The 27,497-nt window shown below is 41.9% G+C and overlaps 1 protein-coding gene across 1 annotated transcript in view; it reads right to left on the bottom strand.

Annotated features, from left to right (window-relative positions):
• Positions 1-9,503: 9,503 nt before the first annotated feature.
• The window catches only part of GRIN3B (glutamate ionotropic receptor NMDA type subunit 3B), a 35,068-nt gene continuing 17,074 nt past the window's right edge, over positions 9,504-27,497 (bottom strand). Inside the window, exons 7-9 of the mRNA XM_083182251.1 lie at positions 15,876-16,040; positions 13,502-13,575; positions 9,504-11,677 (exon numbers count right to left, since the gene is read on the bottom strand). Of these exons, the coding sequence (XP_083038377.1) occupies positions 11,377-11,677; positions 13,502-13,575; positions 15,876-16,040 (540 nt within the window). The 3' untranslated portion in view covers positions 9,504-11,376. The remainder of the gene's footprint in view (positions 11,678-13,501; positions 13,576-15,875; positions 16,041-27,497) is intronic.

Here is a 27,497-nt window from a genome sequence, read left to right as displayed (position 1 = left end):
GACACTATGAGCTCAATGTATCTCTGCCGCAGTTTGGAGCTCAAGTTCTGCAAGGCGTTCTTGACAATTAAATTCTTTAACCACATGCAATCTTGGATACTTCCCTTTTTGTTCTTATGCTATGGTATTTCCCTAGGTATTGGCTGCCATGGAGATCGCAGAAGAAAACAACGGATTACACTTGCCTATAATTCCTTTTCTTCATAGAGATCCCATGGCAGCCATCAATTTGCCCTCCCTTGTCTTTTTTTTCCTAGGAATCTGACAATGAGACACTTGAAAGACATCCAAGAAAGGGAGGAGCAGGGATTTATACCAAAGGGGGAGGTTCCTGAGGAAAAAAGTAACCTGTCTAACTCAAGGTTGTCAGATGAAATACCTAGGTATTGGCTGCCATGGGATCTCTATGAAGAAAAGGAATTATTGGTAAGCATAATCCGCAATAGGATTTAGTGTATAAATACACAGGTTGAGGGGATCCCTTCACCGGCGCACACCAAGAGAATAAAGGAGAGTTACGTCCCTGATAGATGGACTACGCTCCTCTTCTCCGCCTCCGAATCGGGGATAGGTTCACAGGTCCCGAATTACCCCTTAGCTTAATCTCGGGTACCTTTTTCTTATTCCTGTATAACAAATCTGCCTCCTTGGTGTTAACCGTGGATTTTGCAGACCAGGATAAAAGGCACAAAAATATCCAATAGTGAAGTAAATTCTTTTAATGACATATAATAATAAAACAGGCAAAGACAAAAATAACACACCAAAAAAAGTATTGGGCCAAAGTACTGGTGGGGGGTGCAAGGTGGATAATTACCCTTTTGGTAGAGAACTGGGTTTAGGCAGCTCTCATAGATCGCATAAGTATCCAAAGATTTCAAAGCAGGTACCGGTACACCTTCATCGAAGTCCAGGGATATAGGTAACAAGATCCACACTGCTCGCCAAACAGGATACTAATTGGGGCCCCTCCGACGCGTTTCCACCTCTACTGAGGTCTTTATCAAGGAGTGTGTTAGTGTTGAATGGAGTCCACTATTTATTCTATGTCCAGCCAATAGCTGCTGTCCTTGGTCAGACACATGGTCCAATAGCGTGTCATAGCTCTGATGTTACATTCATTCAAGTTCCGGCAGAGTGCGGCTCCCGCACTTCCGGTTTCTAATGCCCCGCTTCCGGTGTTCGCGTCTCTCGCATTAGAAACCGCACTCTGCCGGAACTTGAATGAATGTAACATCAGAGCTATGACACGCTATTGGACCATGTGTCTGACCAAGGACAGCAGCTATTGGCTGGACATAGAATAAATAGTGGACTCCATTCAACACTAACACACTCCTTGATAAAGACCTCAGTAGAGGTGGAAACGCGTCGGAGGGGCCCCAATTAGTATCCTGTTTGGCGAGCAGTGTGGATCTTGTTACCTATATCCCTGGACTTCGATGAAGGTGTACCGGTACCTGCTTTGAAATCTTTGGATACTTATGCGATCTATGAGAGCTGCCTAAACCCAGTTCTCTACCAAAAGGGTAATTATCCACCTTGCACCCCACCAGTACTTTGGCCCAATACTTTTTTTGGTGTGTTATTTTTGTCTTTGCCTGTTTTATTATTACATGTCATTAAAAGAATTTACTTCACTATTGGATATTTTTGTGCCTTTTATCCTGGTCTGCAAAATCCAGGGTTAACACCGAGGAGGCAGATTTGTTATACAGGAATAAGAAAAAGGTACCCGAGATTAAGCTAAGGGGTAATTCGGGACCTGTGAGCCTATCCCCGATTCGGAGGCGGAGAAGAGGAGCGTAGTCCATCTGACGTAACTCTCCTTTATTCTCTTGGTGTGCGCCGGTGAAGGGATCCCCTCAACCTGTGTATTTATACACTAAATCCTATTGCGTATCTTCTGTGAGGTGTGGGGACACCTATGAGGTGATCCCATCCGCGGCTGCCTAAAGACATTTGCGCAGATAAGTTGGAGGTTTCCACACAATTCATTTCTACATCCGGTAAGCATAATCCGTTGTTGTTTTTTTTTTTTTTTTTTTTTTTTAAGAAAAATGGGTACTTGTATACCTTCACGGCTCCCATCGCATGCCATATGTAGTGGCATGCGATACGATTTTACCGGGATGCATTTGTGATCAAAATCGCATGCCATGCGATGCCGATGCATTTAAATTAGTAGCAAACATGTGAAATGCACCCCAAATGTCATTTTTCACACTGTACCACCCCCACTATCAACGCCAACCCAAAGCGTGGCGAGCGCAGCGGTACGCGTCCTACGACCTTTTCATACCCCCACTATCCACGTCGGCGTGGAGTTGAGAATAGAAAGTGTGGCGAGCGCAGCGAGGCGAGCGCACGCGGATACCTTCACAGGAATCCGTGTCCCCTCGCGGGGCTCACCACGCTTCGGGCTTGGTGGCTCGCTGCGCTCGCCACACTTTCTATTCTCAACTCCACGCCGACGTGGATAGTGGGGGTATGAAAAGGTCGTAGGACGCGTACCGCCGCCTCTCGCGGGCTTGCTGCGCTCGCCACGCTTCGGGTTGGCGTTGATGGTGGGGGTGGTACAGTGTGAAAAATTACATTTGGGGTGCATTTTACATGAATTTAACACATGTCCATGATTTTTGTGAAAAATAACATCGCATCGTATCACATCACATCGCATGCGATGCGATTTTTCCCTGTACGATGCCCATCGTGGGAGCCGTGTACTACACAAGTACCGAAAAATGAATAGTAAAAAATGTCAGTTGCTAGCCTGCACTTGTTTGGCCATGAGCTGTAGATCTGCACTCCCACTCTATATCCAACGGCCTTGATGTATTTGTCCAAACCTTGGTGTAGGTGACTCTAATAAAGTCTTTGGAGCAGCTGCAGAGGAATTTCCTTCTTTCTTGACCACTGAGTCTAATGTACAAGCAACGATGGAAAATTGCGGATGATCTCATAATAAAACTGTCATGAGGCTTAAGCACCGAAAGTACGGGGCAATTCTAGCAATGGTCGCTGAGTAACCATATCCCTGTGCGTACAGGGAAACAGTCGCCAGGAGCGCACTTCCATGAAAACCTGTGAAGTGGGGCTCCTGCGGTTTCCTCCGTCTGAGTGTCTCCTTCTCATAAGCGACCATCACTGGTTGTTGATGAAATTGGGACACTGAGTATTCCGGTCGCTTAGTAATATAATCACTCCGTGTGTATGGGGCTTTACAACTACAGCCCACAACTTAAACATATTCTACAGACAATGTGTTACAGAGTACATTTTCTAGAAAACCACTGTGAAATTGTGTTCAAGGTTCTAAAAAATAATTATGATTTATCAGCCTTCGGAGCCTACATATAGTTTTGCTGCAGGGAACACCAGTGTCAGGTACATGTGACAGCCAACCATTACTGAGCAGTTCTGAATGGGACATTTTTCCCCAACTGCCAGTATGGTCAATACTCCCAACATGATGGCGGGATGGAGTCCTCAAATCAGGACTAACCCCCTGAAATTGAGACGTTATATTTTATGATGCATGTAACACACAGTACAAAATTTGGACCTCGCTTGTAGCCTCTTCTGAATAAGGTCCAGTGAGTTAATTTACAGGAATCCCCCAAGTCATAAATAGCTGAACTGGCCAAAGCTGCAAGTAGTGTGTGGAGATCGAGACCACAAACTCATCAGCAGAAAATATGAGTGTGTGACATTATGCTTAGTGGGTGAGAGCACTAATGGACTAACGTGCGGAAGAAATGACCTAATAGTGTGGATGTAAGGAATCCGCTACAGGAGACAGCACAATGGACAAGAGTGTAATATTGTGTTGGAATATTTCCAAGCCATGAATTATCACATTTTATTGCAACAGACAAGCTTGCAGAAGGTATTTCCTAAAGAGTGGATTTTATTAAAAGACGGTAACGTAGCAATGATTAAATCAACTATATTAAATATTTTGATGCACCCAAACATGTAACCACCCATTTTCGGCCACAGAGCCCAGGTATCTGGGAGTTTGACACAGCCCAAAGGTACCCTGAGCAGAAGGTACGTGCACTTTTGCAGCTTGTATACAGAAATAGTGAAAGATACAAGTTGTGCAGCTACAGCACTGATACAGGAAGAGCATAGCACAATCATTTCTTATGGAACCAATGCTTTCTTTTGGAACCAGTATATGAGAAGCGAGCTGAAGACGAACAACAACAGTTCTCCTTTGTGTCTCCTCAACACCGCTAGTAAGGGTTTTAAAAGTGGAGATCCAACAATCATATACTGCTTATCATTTATCTAGCACCTTCTAGAAGATCGTAGCTATAATTTGTCATTGGTTGTTATGGTCAACATTTCCACTTCTAAAAAAAAAAAACCACACTTTAGTAAATACACTCCTATGACACTCATGCAATGTTTCCAGAGGTTGAACTATCATTTGTGCAGCGGGTACGGTGCAGCAGGGCCTCTGAGAACTAAAGGGCCCACTGTTGCCCCTGTTACTCTCTTCCTGCTACCCACTGTTTTTCCCAGTCACCCTCTGCATCTCCCTGACACCCACTTCTGTGTTTTCATGTTGTGAGCTTGGGTTGTGACAGAGTAGGTGTGCCCAAATTATAATTTTGCACCTGCACTCACCGCCTACAAGTTCCGTCACTGATTGTTTCATTTGGTAGCCAAATGTAGCATGATTCCTTTTGAAATATATTTCTGGCTTAATAATAATTACGAAAATGACTTCAATATCTTTGTGCATTTGCAATATTTTAATGGCAACAATATGTATTTAAAAAAATAATAATAATATACTGTATATGTAGCAAAGCAGCAGAGGCACTTTGAGTGAATAAATTAGTTTAATTATTTCACTTTAATTGCCTTGTAAGTCACATGTACATGACAGTTCAGGGTTTCAGGACCCAGCGGTCCTTTTTTCAAGACTGTTCATGCTTTAGTTTTTTTTTTTAGTTTTTGCCTATACCTATATACGTACTCACTAAAGCATGTACAGTCTTCAAAAACATTGACCTGTTATGTATATGAGACTTCAATCCAATCCAAGCGACTTAAATGATACCCTCCGAGTGCTGCTGCTTCTTTTGCAACTTGTTACACTTGCTGAAGGCACCCAAATACCACAAAGGACCTTTCAAAATCCTGAGTGCTGGTCTACCAACAGTATATAAAGGTTGAGTATCCCTTATCCAAGTTTTACTTATCCAATTATTCCAAAAACCAGTGTCCAGAATGTATTTTTCATTTTTATTTTTTTTCTAAAACACTACTGGGGACATGATATGTAACTGGCACTACTGGGGACATGATATGTAACTGGCACTACTGGGGACATGATATGTAACTGGCACTAAATATGTGCAAGAAAATGATTGCTTGACATTCAAATTCAGTGCCTGAGATCAGGGCCACTGACAGGGGGGTGCTGTGGGTACAGCGCTCTCGGGCCTCGGCCTCTGGAAGTGCCCGGGCAGCTCATTTTGCCCACTGCAACCCTCTGCTGTGCTGCCTGCACTGCACTTGGTCCTCAGCAGGTCCCGAAGAACAGGCTTCTTCAATGCAGGATGCTGGCGGCCAATTAAAATGCACCGTTTTTTGAGCCAATCGGAGCCGTTGAGTGTACCGTTAGCCAATGGGAGTGGCTGACAATACACGAGCTCTGATGGGCTCACCAGCTGGTGCTGAATTTTAATTGGCTACCGGCTTCCTGCATTGAAGAAGCATGTGCCTCGGGACCTGCCGAGTCAGGCGGTAAGTAAAGGGAGTGGGGGGAGATGGAAGCACACTGACATCTCATCCACCGTGGGCAACTCCACGGTGCCCAGTATTGCTGCTTCTGTCCCGGGAAGGTCAGACTACTGCGCAAACGCAAAAAAAAAAAACGGGGGGGGGGGGGTGGGGGTAGGCAGACTGGAAATCAGTCCCAGGCCCCAAAATTTCTTGTGGCAAAACTGACTGAGATAGTACACAAATTGTATTTCATGTTTTGAAACCTTATTTCATGCACAAATAAACCATATTTGTGTGTATTTCATTTGTTTGATGTGCTTATACAATATAAATGCAAGGTACCGCCATTCAAATATAAAAATATTATGGAATATATATATATATATAGGTCCTGAATTACAGTGGGAGTGCCGGATCTATTTGGACATATATATATATATATTTGTAAACACCTTAATCATGAATCGTTACCTCACCTTATGTTCACAACAGTTAAAATGACAAATGTGTTCTTGGATAAAACGGTCAATAGATAAAGGCAAGGTATTTTTTTTATTTCTAGAACGTTTGCAAATATGTAAGATGCTAAAAGGATTGTCCCACCCCCATATATAAAAACTGATTATTCTATTTTACTGCCCCAGAGAAAAACGTAAAGGTGCCCATACACGTTACAATTATTGTATACAATATTGCATCTCATTGCATATCGGTTTTGCGATGAGATCTAGTACAAAAAGTATGTGCAGCACATACTTTTTGTACTAGATCTTATCTTATCGCAAAACCGAGATTCGATGAGATGCGATATTGTATACAATAATTGTAACGTGTATGGGCACCTTTTATGAAATCTGGGTGTTCTGGTGCATATGTAGCCACTGTCTCTAATCATTGGTCCTTTTTTTACCTAGAATCCTGTGTCCTATCAAGCATGTTAGTCTTATTTTTCCATGTTGATTGCAGATAAACAGAGGAGGAGCTAGGTGACATGGTGCCTGGAGCAATGGTATGTTTTGGTGCCCCCACCCCACCCAGTCATCTTTCTTATAGTAATGCTCCTTACATATTATGCCACACAAACTGTAGTGGCCATTACAGACTATGCCACACAATCTGTAATGCCCATTACACATTATGCCACACACACACACACACACACACACACACACCGTAATGCCCATTACACATTATGACCCACACCATAATTTCTTTAGACATTATGCCACAAACCGTTATGCTTAAGTAACTATGCCACACACCGTAATGCCCATTGCACATACCACACACCATAATCCTTAATACACTTATGCCACACACCATAATACTTCAGGGTAATGCTTTACACGCAATGGTGTGATTTATAAATTTTGCGCACCCCCTCCATGGCACTTTAGTGGCACTTACATATAATGCCCCTTTTAGTGTTGCTGACACATATAATGCTCCCCAGCAGTGCCCCATTACACACATAATGATCCCAGTAGTGCTGCTTACATATATAATGCCCCCTTGTAGTGCCACTGCCTTACACACATAATGCCCCCACTCATGCCCCTTACACATAATGCCCCTTACACTTAATGCTCCCACTCATGCCGCTTACACCTAATGCCCCCACTAATGCCGCTTACACATAATGCCCTGACTACTGTTGCTTACACATATAATGCTCCCACTAGTGTTACATATACAGCCCCACTAGTGCCGCTTAAACACATAATGCCCCCTGAATTGCTGCTTACCTACACATGCTGGTTGCCAGGGGTAACATGCTCATTGCCTGGGATTCCATGCTTTTTGCCAAGGGGGATTACATGCTTGTTGCCAAGGGTATCCATGCTCGTAACCAGCGGAGATTACATGCTCATTGCCAAGGATGAAATACATTTTATTGCCCATCCTTCCCCCTGCCAGATGCTGACCGCCTGTCTTCAGGTAGTCTCTGACAGCATTGGAGACCCTGTGCCCCTCCAAAGATGACCGCCGCCACAAAGAAGACAGCCGCTAGAGGTCCTCTGCGCACCTCTTGCGTCTGTCAGTGTGACAGACGCTAGAGGTACTTCTGTCTTCTCTGTGGTGGCAGCCAGGGTGCAGTGTCTCTGTAATACTATGAGACTCTGGGCTTTCACAGCAGACATGCGGTCAGCATCTGGCAGGGGGAAGGGCCGCAGTGGACGGTTGGTCAGCATCCAGTGGGTGGACCAGCGGGCAGTGAGTGTGGCTCCACTCTCCCTATGCCCCTGCTGATAAATACATAAAAGAGCTCAAGCAAAACATGAATGAGGTTGGGGTGCAGGAAGTAGCCAGCCCATTCAAGGAGTGTGCTTAGTGCTTTAGAACAGGCATTCCCAACCATGGTCCTCAAGTGCAGGTTTTAGTCATATCCAGGCTTGAGCACAGGTGATTTAATTAGTACATGGGTGATTCTGATTAAACCATCTGTGCTGAAGCATGGATATTTCTAAAACTTGTACTGTTGGTGTACCTTGAGGACGGTGGTTGGGAATGCCTGCTTTAGAAGTATCGGTCTTCCTTAAAATCTGCTTCCAAGTTCCACAGCAATGTTGCACAACATTGTTGCTTGGTTGCATCAGTGGCAAATGCAGGATTTTTAGAGGGGTTTTCAAAGTTAATCTAAAATCTCCCACTCTGCAGCACATTGGAGTAAGTCCGGGAGTCTGTGGGAGCAGTAACAGCCCTGAAAATTGGTCCTTTTATACAGTAGATAATATTTGGAATACAGTATTAATATTTAACAGTACAGGTGGTTTATAGCAGGCATGTCCAACGTTGGCCCTCCAGATGTTGTGAAACTAAATATCCCAGCATGCTTTGCCACAGTTTTTGCTATTAGAGAATGATAAAACTATTGCAAAGCATGCTGGGATGTGTAGTTTCAAAACATCTGGATGGCCAACGTTGGACATGCCTGGTTTATAGCATGGGCTGTTTCAAACATTTAAATAAGATAATTGGTCAGGAAAAAGGTTAAATATAGCATAAATAATACACAAACATAATTGAACCAGCACTGCACTTTCTAAGCTCACAATCTTCCACTTCTTGGTAAGGCTCCTGTCTCTTCCTCTTGGCAGCTGCTCTCTGGTCCAGTACTCTGAATGAGGGCTCAGATCCACACATATTGTAAATGTGGTAGAAGAAGCTGCTACCACTAGACATGTTCACCAGCTGATCTCTGTCCCTTACACTGGATGATGTGAGGCCAGCCCTAGTTATCATATTATATACCATTGTTATAACTTAAGGCACTTGTCAAGAGGAGGGGGTTTCTGGGTAACTAGAAAATCCCTGCATCTGCCTATGGGTTGCATCACTCCATTTGTTTTGCCCTGCATTATTTGGGAGGTGGGAATTCCTCCAGGTTATTCCTCTATTTATTATGGTTGGCATTGTAAAAGAATGGCAGTGCACTGCACGGCTATAAGCACCCAGTGATATAGTGGCTAGGTTTAATCCCAAAAGAGTGTCAGACATTATTCTGAATGTTAGTTGACATACAATGCGCTGCCATTTTTAATGGATATGTTGACACTCATAGGGTTAATAGAAAGGTTTGCTTGGTAATTTTCACATCTATTTTGACAAGTTCCCTTGGACATTCTGAAGTTAAATAGAATTGTTGTACAATCAGACATTAGTCAAGTCAGAGGGCGCCTTGCTAGTATAACAAGCAGACTTGGTTGCTATCCAGATTAATAATGTGTTTGGGAAGAAATAAAATGCACAAATTGAGAAGAGAATTTATTTGATAATTTAGGGTAATTTGTCTACTGTTAATACAGCAGGAGAATTGGCAAATAGTCCAGGGACCAATACCCAAAATATTCAGTTGCCAAAAATTAAACCGTTTCCTGCTCCAGGTTAATGACACCAGTGATTCAGAACTGGCTTAGATATATACACAGTGAATGATTCTGAATAAAAAAATAAAAATAAATTTTGTGTATAGTACTGTTGTAATTAACATATTATAAATGATATAGAGCAATAGTATACTATACAGTAAATAGATTATTTGCAGTACTCAGTCACATTCTTCAGATTGCTGCTTTAATCTATACTGGAAGGTGTCCACTCGAGCTAGGCATCATGGGAGATTTCCCCAGGAAGGTCGGTGGATTGCAATGTTAGATTTATAGGCTTATTTTTTAAGACATTTTCCCAGATTTCCTGCTATAAACTGCTTCTCCACAATTGTCTGAGATCAATGAATCTTATCACAGTACAACGGATGAACTCATTTAAAAAAATTGCACAAACATTGCTTAAATTATACAGTAAACAAAGCCACATTCCAAAATATTTCCATCTCAGGAATATGAATGAATAAATTTAATAATTCCAGTTATAACATTTGCTTGATGCCTGCCAATGCGATGTTGCCTGTTTGCAAAAGGATGTTATTTATATTCGTGGATGGCATCATACTTGCCTGCTTTCCCGGAAAGGGGTGGAGGCTCACACAAATTGTGTGGTACTGCCAGAAGCCAAAAAACCTGCATTCAACTGCTTGTTGAGCTAAAGTGGATGGGGTGTTGATGCATTTCACACTGTATCGCGTCATCATAACACTGCTTACCCCTTTATCTGGGTATTGTATAGTTTGAGTGCAGGGTGAGGCCTTGGTGATGTGATCATGCCTCTATGTCCCCAGCACCACCAACCTGGCTGCCTCCCTGACAGTGCCAGATTAAGCCTTCGGGGGGCCCCTTGCTCTTGTCATTTCTGGCCACAAACTGTATGGGAAAATATTACACTGCCAAAACACAGAGTAAAGGCAGTATATACTTGGTCAATGGGTAACTGCTGCTGTCTTCCGTGGGCCTGAGAAGCATGTAATGAGCTCCACCAATCAGAGCTCAGCACAAACCTCTCGGCCTCTGCCCTCTTGTGCAAAGTGCCATGGGACAGTCCAGTAATGCACTGCACACTTGTGCAGTGTGCCTTTGCACCCCATGCTCAGCACCATTAATCATTGTCACATTGGCAGATTTGTGAAGCTGCAGCACTACCCCACTCCCATACACAAAACCTTTAGCTAAGAAAAAAAAATGTTTTTTAAATACATGCCAACCACAGGGGGCCCCTAGCTAGAGGGGGGCCCAGCTGTACTGACCCTTTTTGCCCCTGCTTTAATCCGGCTCTGCTCCCTGAGGAGGCAGCCAGAGAGCTGATCAGTATGGATTGCATTACTTTATCTTCATGTGCTGTAGGGTAGTGTCACACAGGCGATTTGAGCACTACATGCTTTTCACAATTTCCAGTAAACAAGTCTCTGACATATTGAAGTGTGAAAAGAATGCTCATCAGTGGTCACTCCAGAGCATATATGCTAAGAAAGTATTACACGCAGGACTTTCTGTAGTTCTCTCATGTTACATAATGTGCACTCCCCATCCCCTTCAATGTGTAATCGCAGAGTTTTTAAGCGCTATGAACACTAGCACACTTTATGGCCCATTAGTCCTTCAGTGATGAACTGCCTGCAACTCTTCACTGGAAAAACTCAACAAGTATAATGCAAACTCTAAGAGCTTTTTTCAAGATGGATGTACGTGTGTGTGTGTGTGTGTTAGTGTGTTTGTGCGTGTGCACACAATCTATTCATCATCTGTTCTCCTCAGTCTTTGCCTGAGTGTGATTGCATGGGGGCTGCAGGATCACCATCAGCTGACTTTTTCTCACCAGAGCAGCCCTCAGCTGATCCTTTATACCCTCTATTTTCACCTCCAGCTCTTTTAGCTCTTGCTCTTTCGGGCTACAGGGTTGCCCATTTTCGCATAAAACATCCTTGGTGTTCACAGTCTCTAGATTAAAGTGCACTCTTTTCTCCTGACGGATGGGAGTGCGACGTAGATTGTTCCAGACAGACTGTGGCTCTGCAGGAGTATCTCTCTGGAGGTTGCACCTGCCGATGAAAAGGTTTCTTGTGAAATAAATATATATTACTAAGACTGAACAACCTGCCAACATATAAAACAACAAAACCACACAATAATTGAGCGCTGATCTTTTAGTATTATTCCAACCTGCTGCTGTAACTCCAGGGCATACCGCCCCTTTAAATCCAAAGGACAAAAGCTAAAATGAAAACAGCACTGTTTGGAATAAATTCTTATTTTACTTGCATCACAAAATCACATATACATAATACAATTCTAAAAATTACCTACATGCAATATCATACCTCCCAACTTTATCAGTAAGAGAATAGGGACACGTAAAGGGGGCGTGGCATATGTAAATGAGGGTGCGGCTTATGCAAATTAAGACGCGTCCCCGTTTTCGCTCATAACTAGTTCTGCAATGTAAAGGCGTTCATATGCTCATAATTATAGCCAGCATGCTTTTGATCCTCTGCCTCCAAATCAGTCGCGCAATAAGCATGTTAGTATGCAGTTGTATACTTTTATACTATAATTTTTGCAGTCCTGTATGAGGGCCCTTGGGGTTCCAGGTAGCGTCTCCGGCTGCTTTGTGATAACAAATTTTCTTCCAATATATCAAATTCCAGAACCATTCACATAAACAGGAATGGTCAAATAGAAAAGCTGGATGCATTGTACGTAGAATCAGACCCTATGGGTGTAACGGTGTCCTGTGCTCTTTACAGTCGATATGTGAGCAGGGACCTGGAGGAGTGCCACGCTGGGGAGGAGGAGGAGGAGGAGGAGAACGACGAATACCTCAGTTTTCCTCCAGGCACATCCCCTCAGAGTGATGAGTTTGATGGCAGGCCCCCGGCCTGGAGGAACTTGCATCCGAGAGGATGCAAGTTCCTCCAATAGGCTTTCAGCCTTTTGAATGGTGCGCCCAATGCAAGCAAATCAGCGCTCATGGTTGGGCGGTCAAACGGGAGAGGCCGCGGAGAGCCAATCGCTCCTTCAGAGTGGCGAGTTTTAGCGGCGGCAGCTGGATGCCGCCCGGAAGCCACTTGCATCCGAGAGGATTACATTTTCTCCAATAGGCTTTCGGCCTTTTGAATGGTGCGCCCAATGCGAGCCAATCAGTGCTCACGGATAGGCGGCCAATCGGGAGAGGCTGCGTCGAGCCAATCAGGGGTCGCCGGAGGAGGTAGAAGACGCTTACCTCTGTTTTCCTCTGGGCGGGACCCCTTCACAGAGGTGAATTTGTCAGTGGCGGCGGCGGGAGCTGGTCCCCACTTTAAATGAACTTGCATCCAAGAGGATTCAATTTTCTCCATTAGGCTTTCGGTCTTTTGAATGGTGCGAGTTCAAAAGACCATGAGCTTAGTTCGGCAGCGGCGAGAGAGCGAGGAAGAGCTCCTGAAGAAGCTCAGCAGTGGAAGAGGCGGCGGTGGTGCCAAAAGCAGCAGAAGAGGCAGAAGACAGCGGAAAATGTGAACTGTTGGTAGCTCTCAAGGACTGGTGTTGGCTACCACTGGTTTAGACTGTTAGCATTTACAATCAGCCTAGTTTATTATCGTGTTCTAGTAGGGACAGGTTGTTAGTATTAGTTAAACTAGCATATTTTTGTAGAGAGGCTGTTTTTTTAAGTAAGTTCCACTCTGTGTGTGTGTTTTCAGTCCCAGAGCGCCGGTTAGTGGCATATGTAAATTTCCTGCGCTTTCACAGATACATACCCACAACAATCCCATGTGGTTTTTTCTTCTTACTAGAAAAAGAATGTGACCTTGATGGGTTGGGACGTATTACAGATTTTTGGCATTTAAACCTTGTGTATGGTATAAAGACCGTACAGTCCAGCCTACCGTTTGTCTGGTTTTTGGGGCTTCACAACTTCATCTTCATTTTCGCTCATCATGTTCAAAGCCCGATGAATTTTCTGTAAATAATAATATCAATATTAAATATAAACAATGGGAAATATTACAGCGAGCATGTCCAAACTATGGCCCTCCAGCTGTTGTGAAACTACAAGTTCCATCATGCCTTGCCACAGTTTTGCTATTAAGGAATGCTAAAACTATGGCAAGGCATGCTGGAATGTGTAGTTCCACAACAGCTGGAGGGCCACAGTTTGGACATGCCTGTATTACAGCCTTTAGCTGAGGATAGAATGATGAAGAATGGATGAGAATAGACAGGAAAGATAAAAAAAAATACACCAGTGGTATAGAGATCAGATTAAGTTGCCATATGTGAGGGAACATCATACAAAAGAAGCTCATGTTTTTTAATAGACAACTATTAGTAACATTTCTTCATTATGTGAATTACTACTATCAGCTGCGGCTACAACCCCTGTGGCACCAAGTATGTAGTGCAGAGGGTAGACCACGTAGCAGATATAAACATACATGTTATCATGTATTGTAAACTTGCGAGCAGCACCTTCATACCTTTGACTGTAAATACCCAGTTTGTTGTATAGCTGTCTCCTATTGTAAAGCACAACGAAATATGCTGCGCTATATAAGAAACTGTTAATAAATAAATAATAAATGTAATGTATGTGCTGGGTGGTTCCCCCCAGGGATCAGGAGTGATGTCTACATTTTGCGCCATGGAGCACCTGGAATCAGCATAGCCATTACACACTGCGCATGGTACCCAATGTAGTAAGTGCTGCTAATCCCAGGGGAACTATCCAGCACATATATGGCTGCTCAGAGTTTCTGTAGCTACAAAGTCACCAGTGAAAGTGTTTAAAGGTGCAGTCGCTGGCTGCGGCACACCTAATACTAATATGGAACTTCTATTTAAGACGAGGTGTATTTAGCACCTTGTTGAAGATAATATAATCTGATTGGTTCCCCAGAATAATATTCCATCTGAAACAGAACTCCCATCTTCGTAAATAAACCCTAAAGTGCTTGCAATTTTATTCTTTCTTATTGGTGAGCGAAGGGAGCCCGTGGGGGTCCGTTTCGGCTTCCTTCAACCTTGCTCCTCCCCCTGTTCTGCCCTGTCATGACAGGTCCTTTCTCCCACTTGTATATAAACATAACCCTCCAGTTATGGTGCCACCCCCTGGATCCGCCACTGGCAGAGAGGGTGTTGATTTACCAACTCATTTAATTTTTCTTCCACTACTAACAGGCTTCAGACAAATTCTGATCATGAATAATAATATTCAGGAAAGAAATCTGTTCTCCAATGAAATATAATTAGACACCACAACCTTCACAATATGACATAATGCATGCATTCTGTGCCTAAGCTATGTGCCTATAGTTTATACTGTATGAGTAGCTTCTACGGTGAGGATGTATTTGGTGGCTTCTAATTAAAGCTTTTTAGGGCATACAGGCCACAAGTGAGGAGGATGGATTATCATTTCTATTAATAGTAATCTTGCATAGACACATTTATTTATGGGTGAAAATTAATGTGTCCTAAAATGGTCAAAATATTTGTCAAATAAAAAGCAGACATGGGGCCTAATTCTGCATGGATTGCTTATGGGAAACTTTGCGCAGTTCCCCGATTGTTGGGAAACTTCACATGCCCAGGACCCTTTCTGCGCTAATGTGGAACGGGTCCTGCAGTTGCAGAGCAGAAATGCAAACATCTCTGCCTGATTGATAGGGGTAGCTAGCATCTGGAAAATAGGGATGCGGAGAGGCCAAGGACTGCATCGTGAACGCAGTTTACTTGAGCTTGCAAGGTCCCCTGCGACTTCAAGTCTGAGTAAAGTCAAACTTACTTAGGCTGCAGTCGCAGATGAACATCATGACCATCGGTCATGCAGTTTTTAGTAATCACAAATGCATTTGCATTGCTGAGGATTGCATATGCTAAGCAACTGTGAGCAGCTTAGCATAAACGATCCAACCTGAATTAGGCCCTTAGTTTAAAGTATACTTTATTCTGAAATATAAATGAAAAAATTGTAGAAAAGTTCTTAAAATACTTTAGATTTGTGAAAAATTGTGTCCACCCAACATAGCTCTGTACTTCTAAAAGTTTTGTTACAAAACATATTTAAATTCTTACAGCTATCTATTTTAAAAGTGCATATCATGAATAAAATGTATGACCGTAAGGATAATTAATACACTATCCGTTGCAACATTTTTCCAGTTTGTGATACATTTCTATTAGATTCATAAACATCTGATTATTTTGTTTATTTTTTTAATAAGAGGCAATATTACTGTATTAGAAAAAATAACCGCTTACCTGACTAATATGTAACCAGTATTTGAATCTGCGACGCCTTCTGATTCGAGGCAGAACTAGATAGTAGACGGCTCTTTCAACCAATGAGGTGAGGATTGAGCCACAGAAACCAACACAGAGGAGGACAAACAGTCCTGAAAAATGGTAAATTCCCATCTGTAGTGTCTGTAGGACATAAACACAATAACATCATTAGTACTGTACTAACCGCACATGCCTAATGTCTCTGCTGAGTCACACAATGGGCCAGATGCACTATGCCTTAAAAGGTGATCAAATGTAAAGTGATACACAACCAACCATTCAGCTCCTACATGGCATTTTTCAAACCCAGCCTGTGAGATGGCAGTTACAGTTGGAACTGGTTGGCTGGTGATTTATCACTGTCAATTTTATCACTTTTTGAAGCTTAGTGCATCTGGCCCAATATCACATCATACACAAGTAAGTTAAATCTCATTCATTCTGTATATTGTATAGGCAAAATCACATGTAACATTAGAATTAAAAAAGTAAATTCCTAGAGCTTCCGGTCACGCCTCCCATGTGAGGAGACGGAGGCAGCAGAGCTCCGTTACAGCCCGGCTCTAATGGAGATTTAAAACAAGCCCGAAAAATGGAAAAAGCCTACCCGTACTGAACAAACAGATGCGTAGATCCTCTGGAACCCAAGAGAAAAAATTGGAAGGAGCCTCTTACAAAAGGTGACGGTGGAGAGCCGGTAACGGAGCTCGAGGCGGCGGCAAGTGAGAGCCCTCTCAAAGAGACACCTAGGTGCCCTAGACTTCGGAGCCGGAGGCTGCCTTTGGCAGCTTTGCAGGTTGAAGCCGGGCGATAAGAACAAGGACAGCCGGCGATAAAGGGGAGAGGAGGACGAGCCGTAGACCGGAGCCCGCTCAAGACACAGAGCGACTTAGAGACCGCCCGCTTCAGGTCTGTGACTCGGGGCGGCCGGTAAGAGAGGAGGAAGAGGCGGGAGCCAACGCAAAAAGCTTCAGACGTCCCAGACCTCGGAGCCGGGGGCTGCCTCCTGCAGCTTCGCGGGTTGAGGTCTGGGGATAAAAAGCACATAGCGGCCGACAACGGGAGAAACGGAGGACGAGCGGCAACCCGGAGCCTGCTTAAGACATAGAGCAATAAGACCCGGAGACCTGCAACTCGGGGATTGGTGATCCGGGCGGCAGGCGGTTAGTAAGAGAAGTAGAGAAGAGGTGGGAGTCACGCAAAAACCCGTAGACACCCCAGACCTCGGAGCCGGAGGCTGCCTTCTGCAGCTTTGCGGGTTGAGGTGTGGGGACAACGGGAGAAAGAAAAGCGAGGAGTGGCACAAGAGAAACCTCGCAAAGGACAAAAAATATATAGGTGCCCCCAAAACCCTAAACCTCGGAATCGGAGGCCGCTGCCTGTGACCTTGCGGATTGAGGAAGGGGTAAACACCGGATTGAGACACACGATAGTGGGGCTCTGGAAATAAGCTGACGACGGCGAGAGGAGAACGGGAAGCAGGACAAGAGCCGTGGATGTACATAGACCGCCCCACCGGCAATTACTATTAAAAACCAAGGGCTGAAAGTTTAGGAATTGCGGCAGGCTGAAATTGAAGAGACAGAGGATTTTTTCCCCCAGGGTGGTCCCATTGTTTTTAGTTGGATGACCAGGCTTATATGTGGAGAGAACAATTGGGAACATAGAAGCTGCAGGTCAATATAAGACTGAACACAGCAGGACCACGAGGAGGGGGTGAGTGTAAAGAAAAACCTGTCGCAATTATAAATGAGAGACTTACATACATGAAACAGAAAGAGGTATAAACAGACCTGAACATTGGGGGACATAAAGCGCAATATAAGGTTGCTAGAAGCTTTTTATCATTACTAAAAGAGACATTGGAAATTGTGCCTATTGTATACGCAGAGTCAGGAAAGAACTGCTGAGATATTGGGGAAAAATAAAAAAATAAATAAAAAATAAAAGAGATCCATTTCACAAGAACATATACTAAGGAGCTGGGGATAAAAATATATATAGAAACAAACAAATAAAAAGGCCCATATGGTTGAAGCGAGACTGAAGTAAATAGCTACCGCTCTAAAAACCACTGTTGGAAGAAGGATTTGGAATATAGATATAAAAAAATAAAAAAAAAATAAAATATATATATATAAAAAAAAATATATATATATATATATATATATATATATATATATATATATATATATAAAAATAAATAAATAAAAAGAATATATACATACACGACAAAAAAAAAAAAAAAAAAAAAAGAGCCCCTTCCCCTGCAGCGGGAAAAAAAAAAAAAAAAAAAGAAGAGAATAATCATTTAAAACATTATCTGCATAGCACGGAAAATTACTATACTATATGGACAGATATCTGTCGCCACAGATGCCGAGAATTAATAAAGAGAAGAAAGGAGGGGGGACCAAGATGGCGACTACAAGAGAATCAATCGGCACAGCACCCACGGGAGCTGATAAACATTCATCGGAAGACCCCCCAGTAACGTATGAGGAAGTTGTTAAAGCTATCCAACTAACAATGGGGCCATTGATGGAGATGCAGGCAACAAAATTTTCCACAGCCGTACAAGAATTAAAAGAAGAATTACAACAAATAACAAAGGGACAACGAGAGACAGATGGAAGAGTAGGAGAGCTATTTACAGACATGGCCAGCATAAAACAAACTACAGATACAATGCAAAATACTATAAATCAAATGCAAACCAAAATAGATAGTATGGAGAACAGAGCAAGGAGAAAAAATCTTCGAATAGTAGGACTTGACGAAAGTGTAAAAGGTCCTGACCTGTTTCAGTTCATTCAGAAGACCCTACCTGAAATATTGAAGATCTCGGAAGAATGTAAAGATATGATAATCGAGAGAGCCCACAGATTAGGCCCCTTACAGAAGCCTCCAAACGGAAGACCAAGAGTGGTTATATTTAAATGTTTAAATTATTTGCATAAAGAAGCCATATGGTCAGCTTCAAGGAGGATAAGAGATCTGACTTGGAATGGAATGAAAATATTTCTATATCAGGACTTCTCGGCAGAGGTAACAAGGGCACGTAGGGAGTTTTCCCCTCTGTGTACAAGACTATATAAGGACAATGTGAAATTTGCGCTCATATACCCAGCAAGGTTAAGGCTGTTCACCGGTGAAACCATTAAAGAATTTAGCAGTGTGATCGAAGCGGAGAGATTCCTAAAGGAAAATGTCACAGCCTTGGAGAAACAGAGGCCAAGAACCGGAACGGAAGCCCCTTGAGACCTAACAGGAGAGGCGCAAAAGAAAAGAGCAAGACTTTGGAAATAATTTATTTATATGGGTTGTCCCTCTGTGCCCTCTCTCTATTTTTATTTTTTTCTTAATATAGAAAACCCTTTGTGAGGAAGAGGGTTGACATAATGATAGGGGTAAAGTAAGAGGCCGAAAAATAAGCGGAAAGCTTTACAAAGAAGGGATGGGTTAAAAAAAAAAAAAAAAAAAAAGGGCTATTATTTGAATTAGACTAACAAAGAGCTGGGGACTGTTAGGAGCAAAGCTGCAATATTTAAGTTTACAAAATATTTTGAGCTCAATTGTAAAATTGAGGTAGATGTCTAAGGAAGCTCAAAATAATAGGAAATGTCTCGATGGGGAAGGATCGGGCCCACCGAGATTAAGGGTTTTATTTGTGTCCATATGTAATAACTATGGATGGGTGTCCCAATGTTTTGTATGTGGTTGTCTTTGTCCTTACTGTGTCGTGTCTTGTGTTATGTGTAAAATTCATTGCCCAATTAATAAATTAAAGTCGGAGAAGAGTATCTTAAGTAAAGGTAGGAACCTTGGAGGGGGGAGAGATATTAATATATCAATTGAAAGAAATATATATGGACGCACTGGAACATAACCTGTTTTTAGGTAGTATCTCCCATAGGAGGCAGATTTTCCGCCAGAAGAGAAGTATTGAGGCCCTTGCTATATATGTAACTCAAAAAAGCGAAAATGGAAATCCCAGCACTAGAGACAGTACCCATTACAATTATTGGGAATTAGTGGTGGCCCCATATAAGGTATATGGTCAAATAAAAAGAATAAGGGGAGAAAAATGAATTCAAACCTAAAAATAGGAACACTAAATGTGGGAGGGATAAATACCCCAGCAAAACGGAAAAAAATATTGATCTATTTGAATAGATTGAAGTTAGATGTAGTATTTCTACAAGAAACACACTTACTACCGTCAGAGATTCTCAAACTTAACATGTTCAAGTGGAAAGTATTAGCATCTGCATATTATACATCTAAGGCCAGAGGAGTGGTGATACTGGTAAAACAATCATTAGGCCTCACAATACAGTCAACAACTTCAGATCCACAAGGAAGGTATATAATTGCAGAGGTTAAGGTGGGAGGTATGCAATACACCCTATGCAACATATATGCACCAAATACGAAATCGGGAGAATTTTTTGGCCCCCTAATGAATATGTTACATTCTTACCCCACGGAGTCACTAATAATGGGAGGAGACTATAACTTAGTGGCCTCACCAACACTAGATAAAAATATAACAACAAAAACAAAGAGAAAAGAGGGAGGAGGGACTATAGGAATGATAACCCAGAAATTGCAAGTGGTGGATGCTTGGAGAGCATGTTATCCCACTGAGCGAGAGTATACGTGCCTCTCGGCAGCGCATGGCACGCTGTCTAGATTGGATTACCTCCTTATTTCAAAACAGTTGTTTCCAAGAGTAATAGACACACATATAGAACCTATGTCAGTATCAGATCATGCAGTGTGCTGGATTAGAATGGCACAAAAGACAGATAAGGGGCCGACACATCAGTGGTTCTTCCCGACATATCTATCAAATTCAACCCAGTTTAAAAGTAAACTGGAGGAGATCTGGAAGGAATACACACAGAATAATTTGGATATGGCAGAGGGAGATCCCCTGATGTTTTGGCAAGCAGCCAAAACAGTAATCAGAGGACAAATAATGGCATATTGTAAAAGGAGGGAAAGAACTATGGAAAGTACATACCTAGAGGCCCAAGAAGCACTGACGGAGTCATATCAGAACTATAAAAGCAATCCCTCTGGGAAGAATAGAACAATATATATTACGAAGAAATCCATATTCGACAATATATTAGGAACCCTGGAAAGGAAATACTCCTTTCAAAGAGACAGTGCGATTTACAGATATGGGAACAAAACAAGCAGACTGCTGTCAAATTTGCTAAAGGGGAAATATCCCAATACCGTTATTACTTCAATTAAAACTATAGATAATATAAGGGTCCATAATAATAAAAATATATCTCAGGTCTTCAAAGAATATTATGCACAGCTATATACAAAACCAAAAATAGATATTAAAATCAGAGAAGAGTTCTGGAGAAAACTATCAATACCCCAGATATCGGAGGCTCAGTCAGAACTTTTAATGCTACCAATTACAGTAGAGGAAGTACAGAAAACTATAAAATATTTAAAAACAGGCAAGACACCAGGACCAGATGGGTTCTCAAACGAGTACTACAGAATTATGGCACCTGTAATTGGTAAGCAGCTGACAAAGGTCTATAATTGTATACTGGAAGGTAGAGAACTTCCTCTGTACTTTAATGCAGCTACCATTAAAGTAATACCGAAGCAGGGGAGAGACTTGGAGCAGCCAAGTTCATACAGACCTATATCCTTATTAAATACGGATTATAAAGTTTTAACAAAGATCATCTCAGATAGGTTAAAAAAAATACTGCCATCAATAATTCATGAGGACCAATCAGGGTTTATATGGGGTCGCCAATCGGTAATAAATATAAGAAAATTGTTGACAGTAATGGAGTGGGTGAGGTTACACCCTGATAAGGATACAAAAGTGGTGCTTTCTCTGGATGCAGAGAAAGCTTTTGATATGGTCACATGGGAACATCTAGCGGATACACTTAGGAAATTTGGAATGCCAGAGGGGTTCACTGCTCTAATAACAAGGATATATAATAAGCCGAGAACACAGGTTATGATAAATGGATATATGTCCTCGCCATTCAACATCGAACGAGGTACGAGACAGGGGTGCCCTTTATCCCCTTTGTTGTTTGCTTTGGCACTGGAGCCATTGGCGATTGCACTGAGGGAAGCAGAGGGCTATGTTGGGGTTGGGGTGGGGGGGGGCGGAGGCGAAGCTAGCATTGTTTGCGGATGACATGCTGCTCTTCGCCTCCGACCCCCCAGGCTCGATCCCGTGCATAAAAAAGGTAATAGAAGACTTTGGCTCCTTTGCAGGGTATAAAGTAAATTATAATAAATCGGAAATGATGGTTCTATCTGGAGATGCTGCATCCTTAAAGCTCAACCCCTCTGCGAACCAGTTTTCAATGGTAAACAAATCGTTTAAGTATTTGGGTATTCGTATACCTCTGAGGACGATGGACATATATTCTATAAATATCTTACCGGCGATAGCTAGTATAACGAAATTATTAAAAAATTGGATGAACCTGCCACTGTCATTGATGGGGAGAGCTGCAGTGGTTAAAAGCATGGCTTTCCCAAAATTAACATATATTTTACAAATGTTACCAATAAAAATCACCAAAGGAGATACTAAAATAATAAATAGTGCGTTCTCCTCATTCCTATGGGCGGGAGGTAAAAGCAGAGTGGCTTATAATAAAATGCAACTACCTAGACGAGAAGGGGGGCTAAATATGCCAGATGTAGGGGAATTTTGTAAAGCAGTGGGCTTTAGATATATTATAGACTGGTTCTGGAGAAGATCAATATATATCAACTACGAACTAGAGGCAGAGTTCTTTCATCCGTACTCACCGACCGCATTAATTCATGCCCCCAAAAAAATGATACCAGCAGATATGTTTAATTCAATATTATTTAAGGATACATATTATACATGGGTTAAAACCAATAAACAAATAAAAAGAAACTTTAAAACTTCAAACTTTAATACGATATGGGGCAACCCACAGTTTATACCAGGGCTAGAAAACAGAAAATTCTTAAAATGGAAAGAAAAAGGAATTGTGGCTATTAGAGATGTCTTCGACCCAGGGGGAAGAATGATGTCCTTTGGAGAGATGAAAGAAAAATATAACCTGGAACAGGAGGATTTTTATATGTATTTGCAAGCCCGACACTATATACAGACCCAAAAAGAGCCAATGGAGGATATAGAGGCCATAGACCCTATAAAAAAGGTGATAAATATAATGGGTACGGGTAAATACCATCTATCCTTATACTATAAAGAATTACAAATAACTAACGCAACAAAAAAATGGAAAAGAGCAATAGGCAAGTGGCAAGAAGACATACCAGAGATTATAGAGTGGGTATCAGTGACAAAAAATAGTATAGACACATATAAGTATTTATTCTCTGCAATGTTACAAGAGGTATACTTTAAAATATTAACCAGGGCATATATATCCCCAGATCAAAGAGCCCACATGATATTAGGAGAATCAGATAGATGTATTAAGTGTAGTAGAGCAAATGCATCCTTCTTCCATAATTTTTGGAGTTGCGGAAGAATTGCAAAATTTTGGAACAAGGTAATAAATTTTATAAATAAAGTGTTTGGGTTAAGAATTAGAAAAGGCCCACAAGCTTGTATCCTGTTCTGTTTACAGGAATGGGACCTAGGACCCAAAAAAAGGAAAATCTTACCGGCATTAACAGTAATAATAGGGGTAGCAAATAAATTAATATTATATCACTGGATAAAAAAATCTACTCCATCAATATTGGAATTGGAAGCTATGATCTTAAAAATCATATATATGGAAAGAAGAGCAACGCTTTCAGATATAGAGACAGGTATCATTAGGTTTAAAAAAAAATGGGGACTATATATTGAATATCTCCCAAAAGAATCAAGAGAAAATATTACGAAGTTATATGAGAATAATAGGTAGAAGGCCCAAGAGAGAAATAAGTGAGTTGAGATAAGATCCATAAGTAATTTAAAGAGACAACAAGGTACAAGTAGAGAAAAAAGAAGAAACTCTGATAAGTCGTGAGGAAGAGAAGAAAAGGCAATGTGAAACCTAGTCTGTGTCTACCCTACCCTTATGTGTTATTTTATGTAATGGGGGTCATCATATTTAAAATAGGAGTAAAACAGAAAGATAAGCAGATTAACAGATTCGAATGAGATAAAATTCGGAGAACGAAAAATATAGGAGGAGAAAGAGGAGAGGAGATATATACACATTTACACAGATGGGGAAACATAAGAAGAGGGAGGGAATAGGGAGGATATATAACTAGTAAAATAAGTTTGGGTGTATTTATGTTTATATTAACGTATAGAATTTTTTATTTTTTTGGGGGGGGACCGGGGGAGGGGGGGGGGAGGGAGACACTAACACTAAAAATAGAAATAAGAGAGATAAGTAATATCTCCATACACGACACACTACATACACAAGTACACACACAGGATACAAGACACTAAGACCTCATAGGAGGCATCGATAGAAAAGGATAAAAGTAAAATAAGCACATACACTAAAGCACAAATAATAGGGCACATCTCCTCTGCCCTCTCCCCTATACATATATGAAGTAGATATATAAGGGGAAAAAAAAATATATATATATATCTAAATATGTATATATATATATGTGAAAATTTGTGATCTTCTGTGAGATAAATGTTAAAAACGAGATATGAACATGACCCACAAGAGGGGAAATTATGTACTGTATGTTTATGTGAAAAAAACGTTAATAAAAATTATTTAAAAAAAAAAAAAAAAAAAAGTAAATTCCTTGATTTGCACCAAGAATGGCAAGACCTATGTTCAATGTTCCCTCTAATTTTAAGAAGGCTGTGTGCGGCATAAGATTTTGGCTGTGCAAATTTGGAAGGAAATTAAAATTTTTGTGCGTCACATATATAACTGGAAAATGACGCTCAGCATTTCTGTTAACTTTACTTCAAAATGATATTAAACATTTAAACATTCAAAACACAGCACACAATGTAGTTAATGGGTGAAATACACATTAATTGAGTCCACAACTGCAAAAAGGGACCACTGCTGCTTTGTGCGCTCTGTTGTAATGTCTGTGCGCACGCTCGACGAGTTGTGTGCGCGCGCACGCGTGCACAGCTTAGAGGGAACCCTGCCTATGTTCTTGTTTTGTCTGGAAGAGACCTTCAGCATAAAGAAGAACAAGGAGTCTTGCAGTGATGATATGGCCCCCACAAAGCCCTGATCTGAACATAATCAAGTCTGTCCTGGATTGCATGTAGAGACAGAAGGATTTAAGCATGCCTAGATCCATAGATCTGTGGTTAGTTCTCCAAAATGTTTGGAACAACCTCCCTGTGGAGTTCCTTCAAAATCTGTGTGCGAGTGTACCAAGAAGAACTGATGCTGTTTTGAAGGCAAAAAATTAGATTTTCTGTTCATTCACTTAGCATTTTTCTGTATCATAAAATATATTTACTATTATTACTTTTATTTTTGAAAGCATTAAGGTGCATACACGCAAATTTGGGTATGGCCGATTTCCCTTGATCTCCCCGTTGCCTAGAAGCACAGATTTTGACTATATTATATGTGTGAATTTGACTAGGCCAATTTTGACTATACTAAAACACAGGGGGGGGGGGGCTCTTACCAGTATAGAGGAGGGGGGCTGCCGCAATGCGTTCCCCCCCCCCTCCACGTCCAGCTGTGCTCCCCGGCTCCTCCCATCCACCGCCATGCTCCCCGGCCACGTGCACTCCCGAGCCCCCTGCACAGGGCTAGCGCATGTGCAGGAACTTCATACATACTTCACATGGGCTGGCCCTTTGCAGACGCCCCTGGAGGCTTGATCGGGTCCCCGGGTTCCGGCGCATGCGCAGTATGGTCCGTGATACTGTGCATGCGCATAACCCATTTTGGGGGCTGTTGCGCATTTGCGAAGAGAGAGGCATCCCAGAGGGAGGGAACACCTCCCAATGGGATGCCTTGAGTGAATGGCAGGTCGAAATTCCAATAGGAAGTCACTGACAGTCACAGTGAATCCAGAACAGTCTTACAGACTGCATCTGGCTTCACTTTAGGCAGAGAGAGTGGCGGATTTTACCTGGGGGGCTGCAGCCTATAGGTAAAAACCGCCACTGCTAGTGACCGAGGTAATGATTGTCTACAATATAGTCAAAATTGTCCTGCCAGCACAGAGTATTTTTACTTGCGATACCGACCTTGTGGGGATGCGCATGAGCATTGCATAGACACTGTGCGATATGTAGTAACTTTTCTATTGAATTTTACTATATAGTGTGTACAGTATGCACCTTTACTTTGCAGGATTTTTTCCACATCTGCCTAAAAGTATAACACAGTACTATATGTACTTTAAAGTGCCCATGGGAAACATTATTTAAAAATGTATTTATCCACCAATGCAGGGAAATAATCCCATTTAAATGTTTATATATCAGAGTTGCCGACCCTACCGGAATTCCCGGGAGTCTCCCGAAAATCGGGTCCCCCTCCCGGCCCCCCGGAAGGGTGGGCAACCCTCCCGGAATCTGGGGGACCCCCCTGAACCCACCGAATCGCGGCATGTAAATGCTGCAATCCGCGGGTCTCAGAGGAGGGGGCGGAGCTAAAATGGCACAATCGCGTCATTTTAGCCCTGCCCCCTCCATGGATATCAGTAATTTCTAATATTTCCCGTAGGGGGCGGGGCTTAATGACGTCACCGTCAAGCCCCCCCCCCCCCCCCCCCGGCTTCTCCCGGAGAGGAGCATTAAAAAGTCGGCAACCCTGTTATATATATGTATATAACAGCTTCATTATGGGAGTAAGGTGTGAACAGGGAGTTTGCTAGACTCTTCAGGGTGTCAAGGAGATAGCTATTAATACAGAAAGTCTCATTGACATTCAGGGAGAGTTGGCAAGTATGTTACACACTTATAAAATCCCTTTGTCATCTACAAACATGGCTAAAACCAAAAATTGGCAAATCATATGAAATAGAAGTTATGGACCCACAATAAATTAATAAATAGTTAAATAAAATTAGTAGTCGGTTGAAATGAGCATTGTGTATAATCAGGACGATTATAAAAATGCAAGAAAAGCATGGAAATTTTACAATTTGCTAGGAAGATGACACATGAGCATACTGCCCCACGTATAGTAAAGAAAATAGTAAGATAGGTAAAGACTATCCCGAAGATCACAGATTAATCAGTGCTGAAGTTTAGTTGAATCTTGGGGTTTAAAAATGTCAAAATCCACTGTAAGGTGCAACAGAAACTTATTGGAACAGTTCCACCAAAGACGCCTTTCCTAATAGCAATATATAGAATATAGTGCTTTAACTTTCGAAAAATGTCATTGTAACCACAAATGCAATTGTGTGACATGGTCAGATTAGATAAAATTGTTACTTTCAGGACATTTACACCATGGCGTTTGTAGATAAAAAAGGACAGCATACAAAGGAAAGCACCCGATAGCCATTGTCAAATATCATGGTGGTCATTGGGATGCTTAATGGTAGTGGTTCAGGGGAGTCTTGTGAAAATTAATGGCATCATGAATTCCACTATATTCATTGAGATTTTAAGAT

Source organism: Crinia signifera, chromosome 1, assembly GCF_055691185.1.
Source record: "Crinia signifera chromosome 1, ASM5569118v1, whole genome shotgun sequence".
NCBI lineage: Eukaryota > Metazoa > Chordata > Amphibia > Anura > Myobatrachidae > Crinia > Crinia signifera.
Note: the sequence above shows the minus strand (reverse complement) of the source record. Positions and strands in the feature narration are given on the sequence as shown.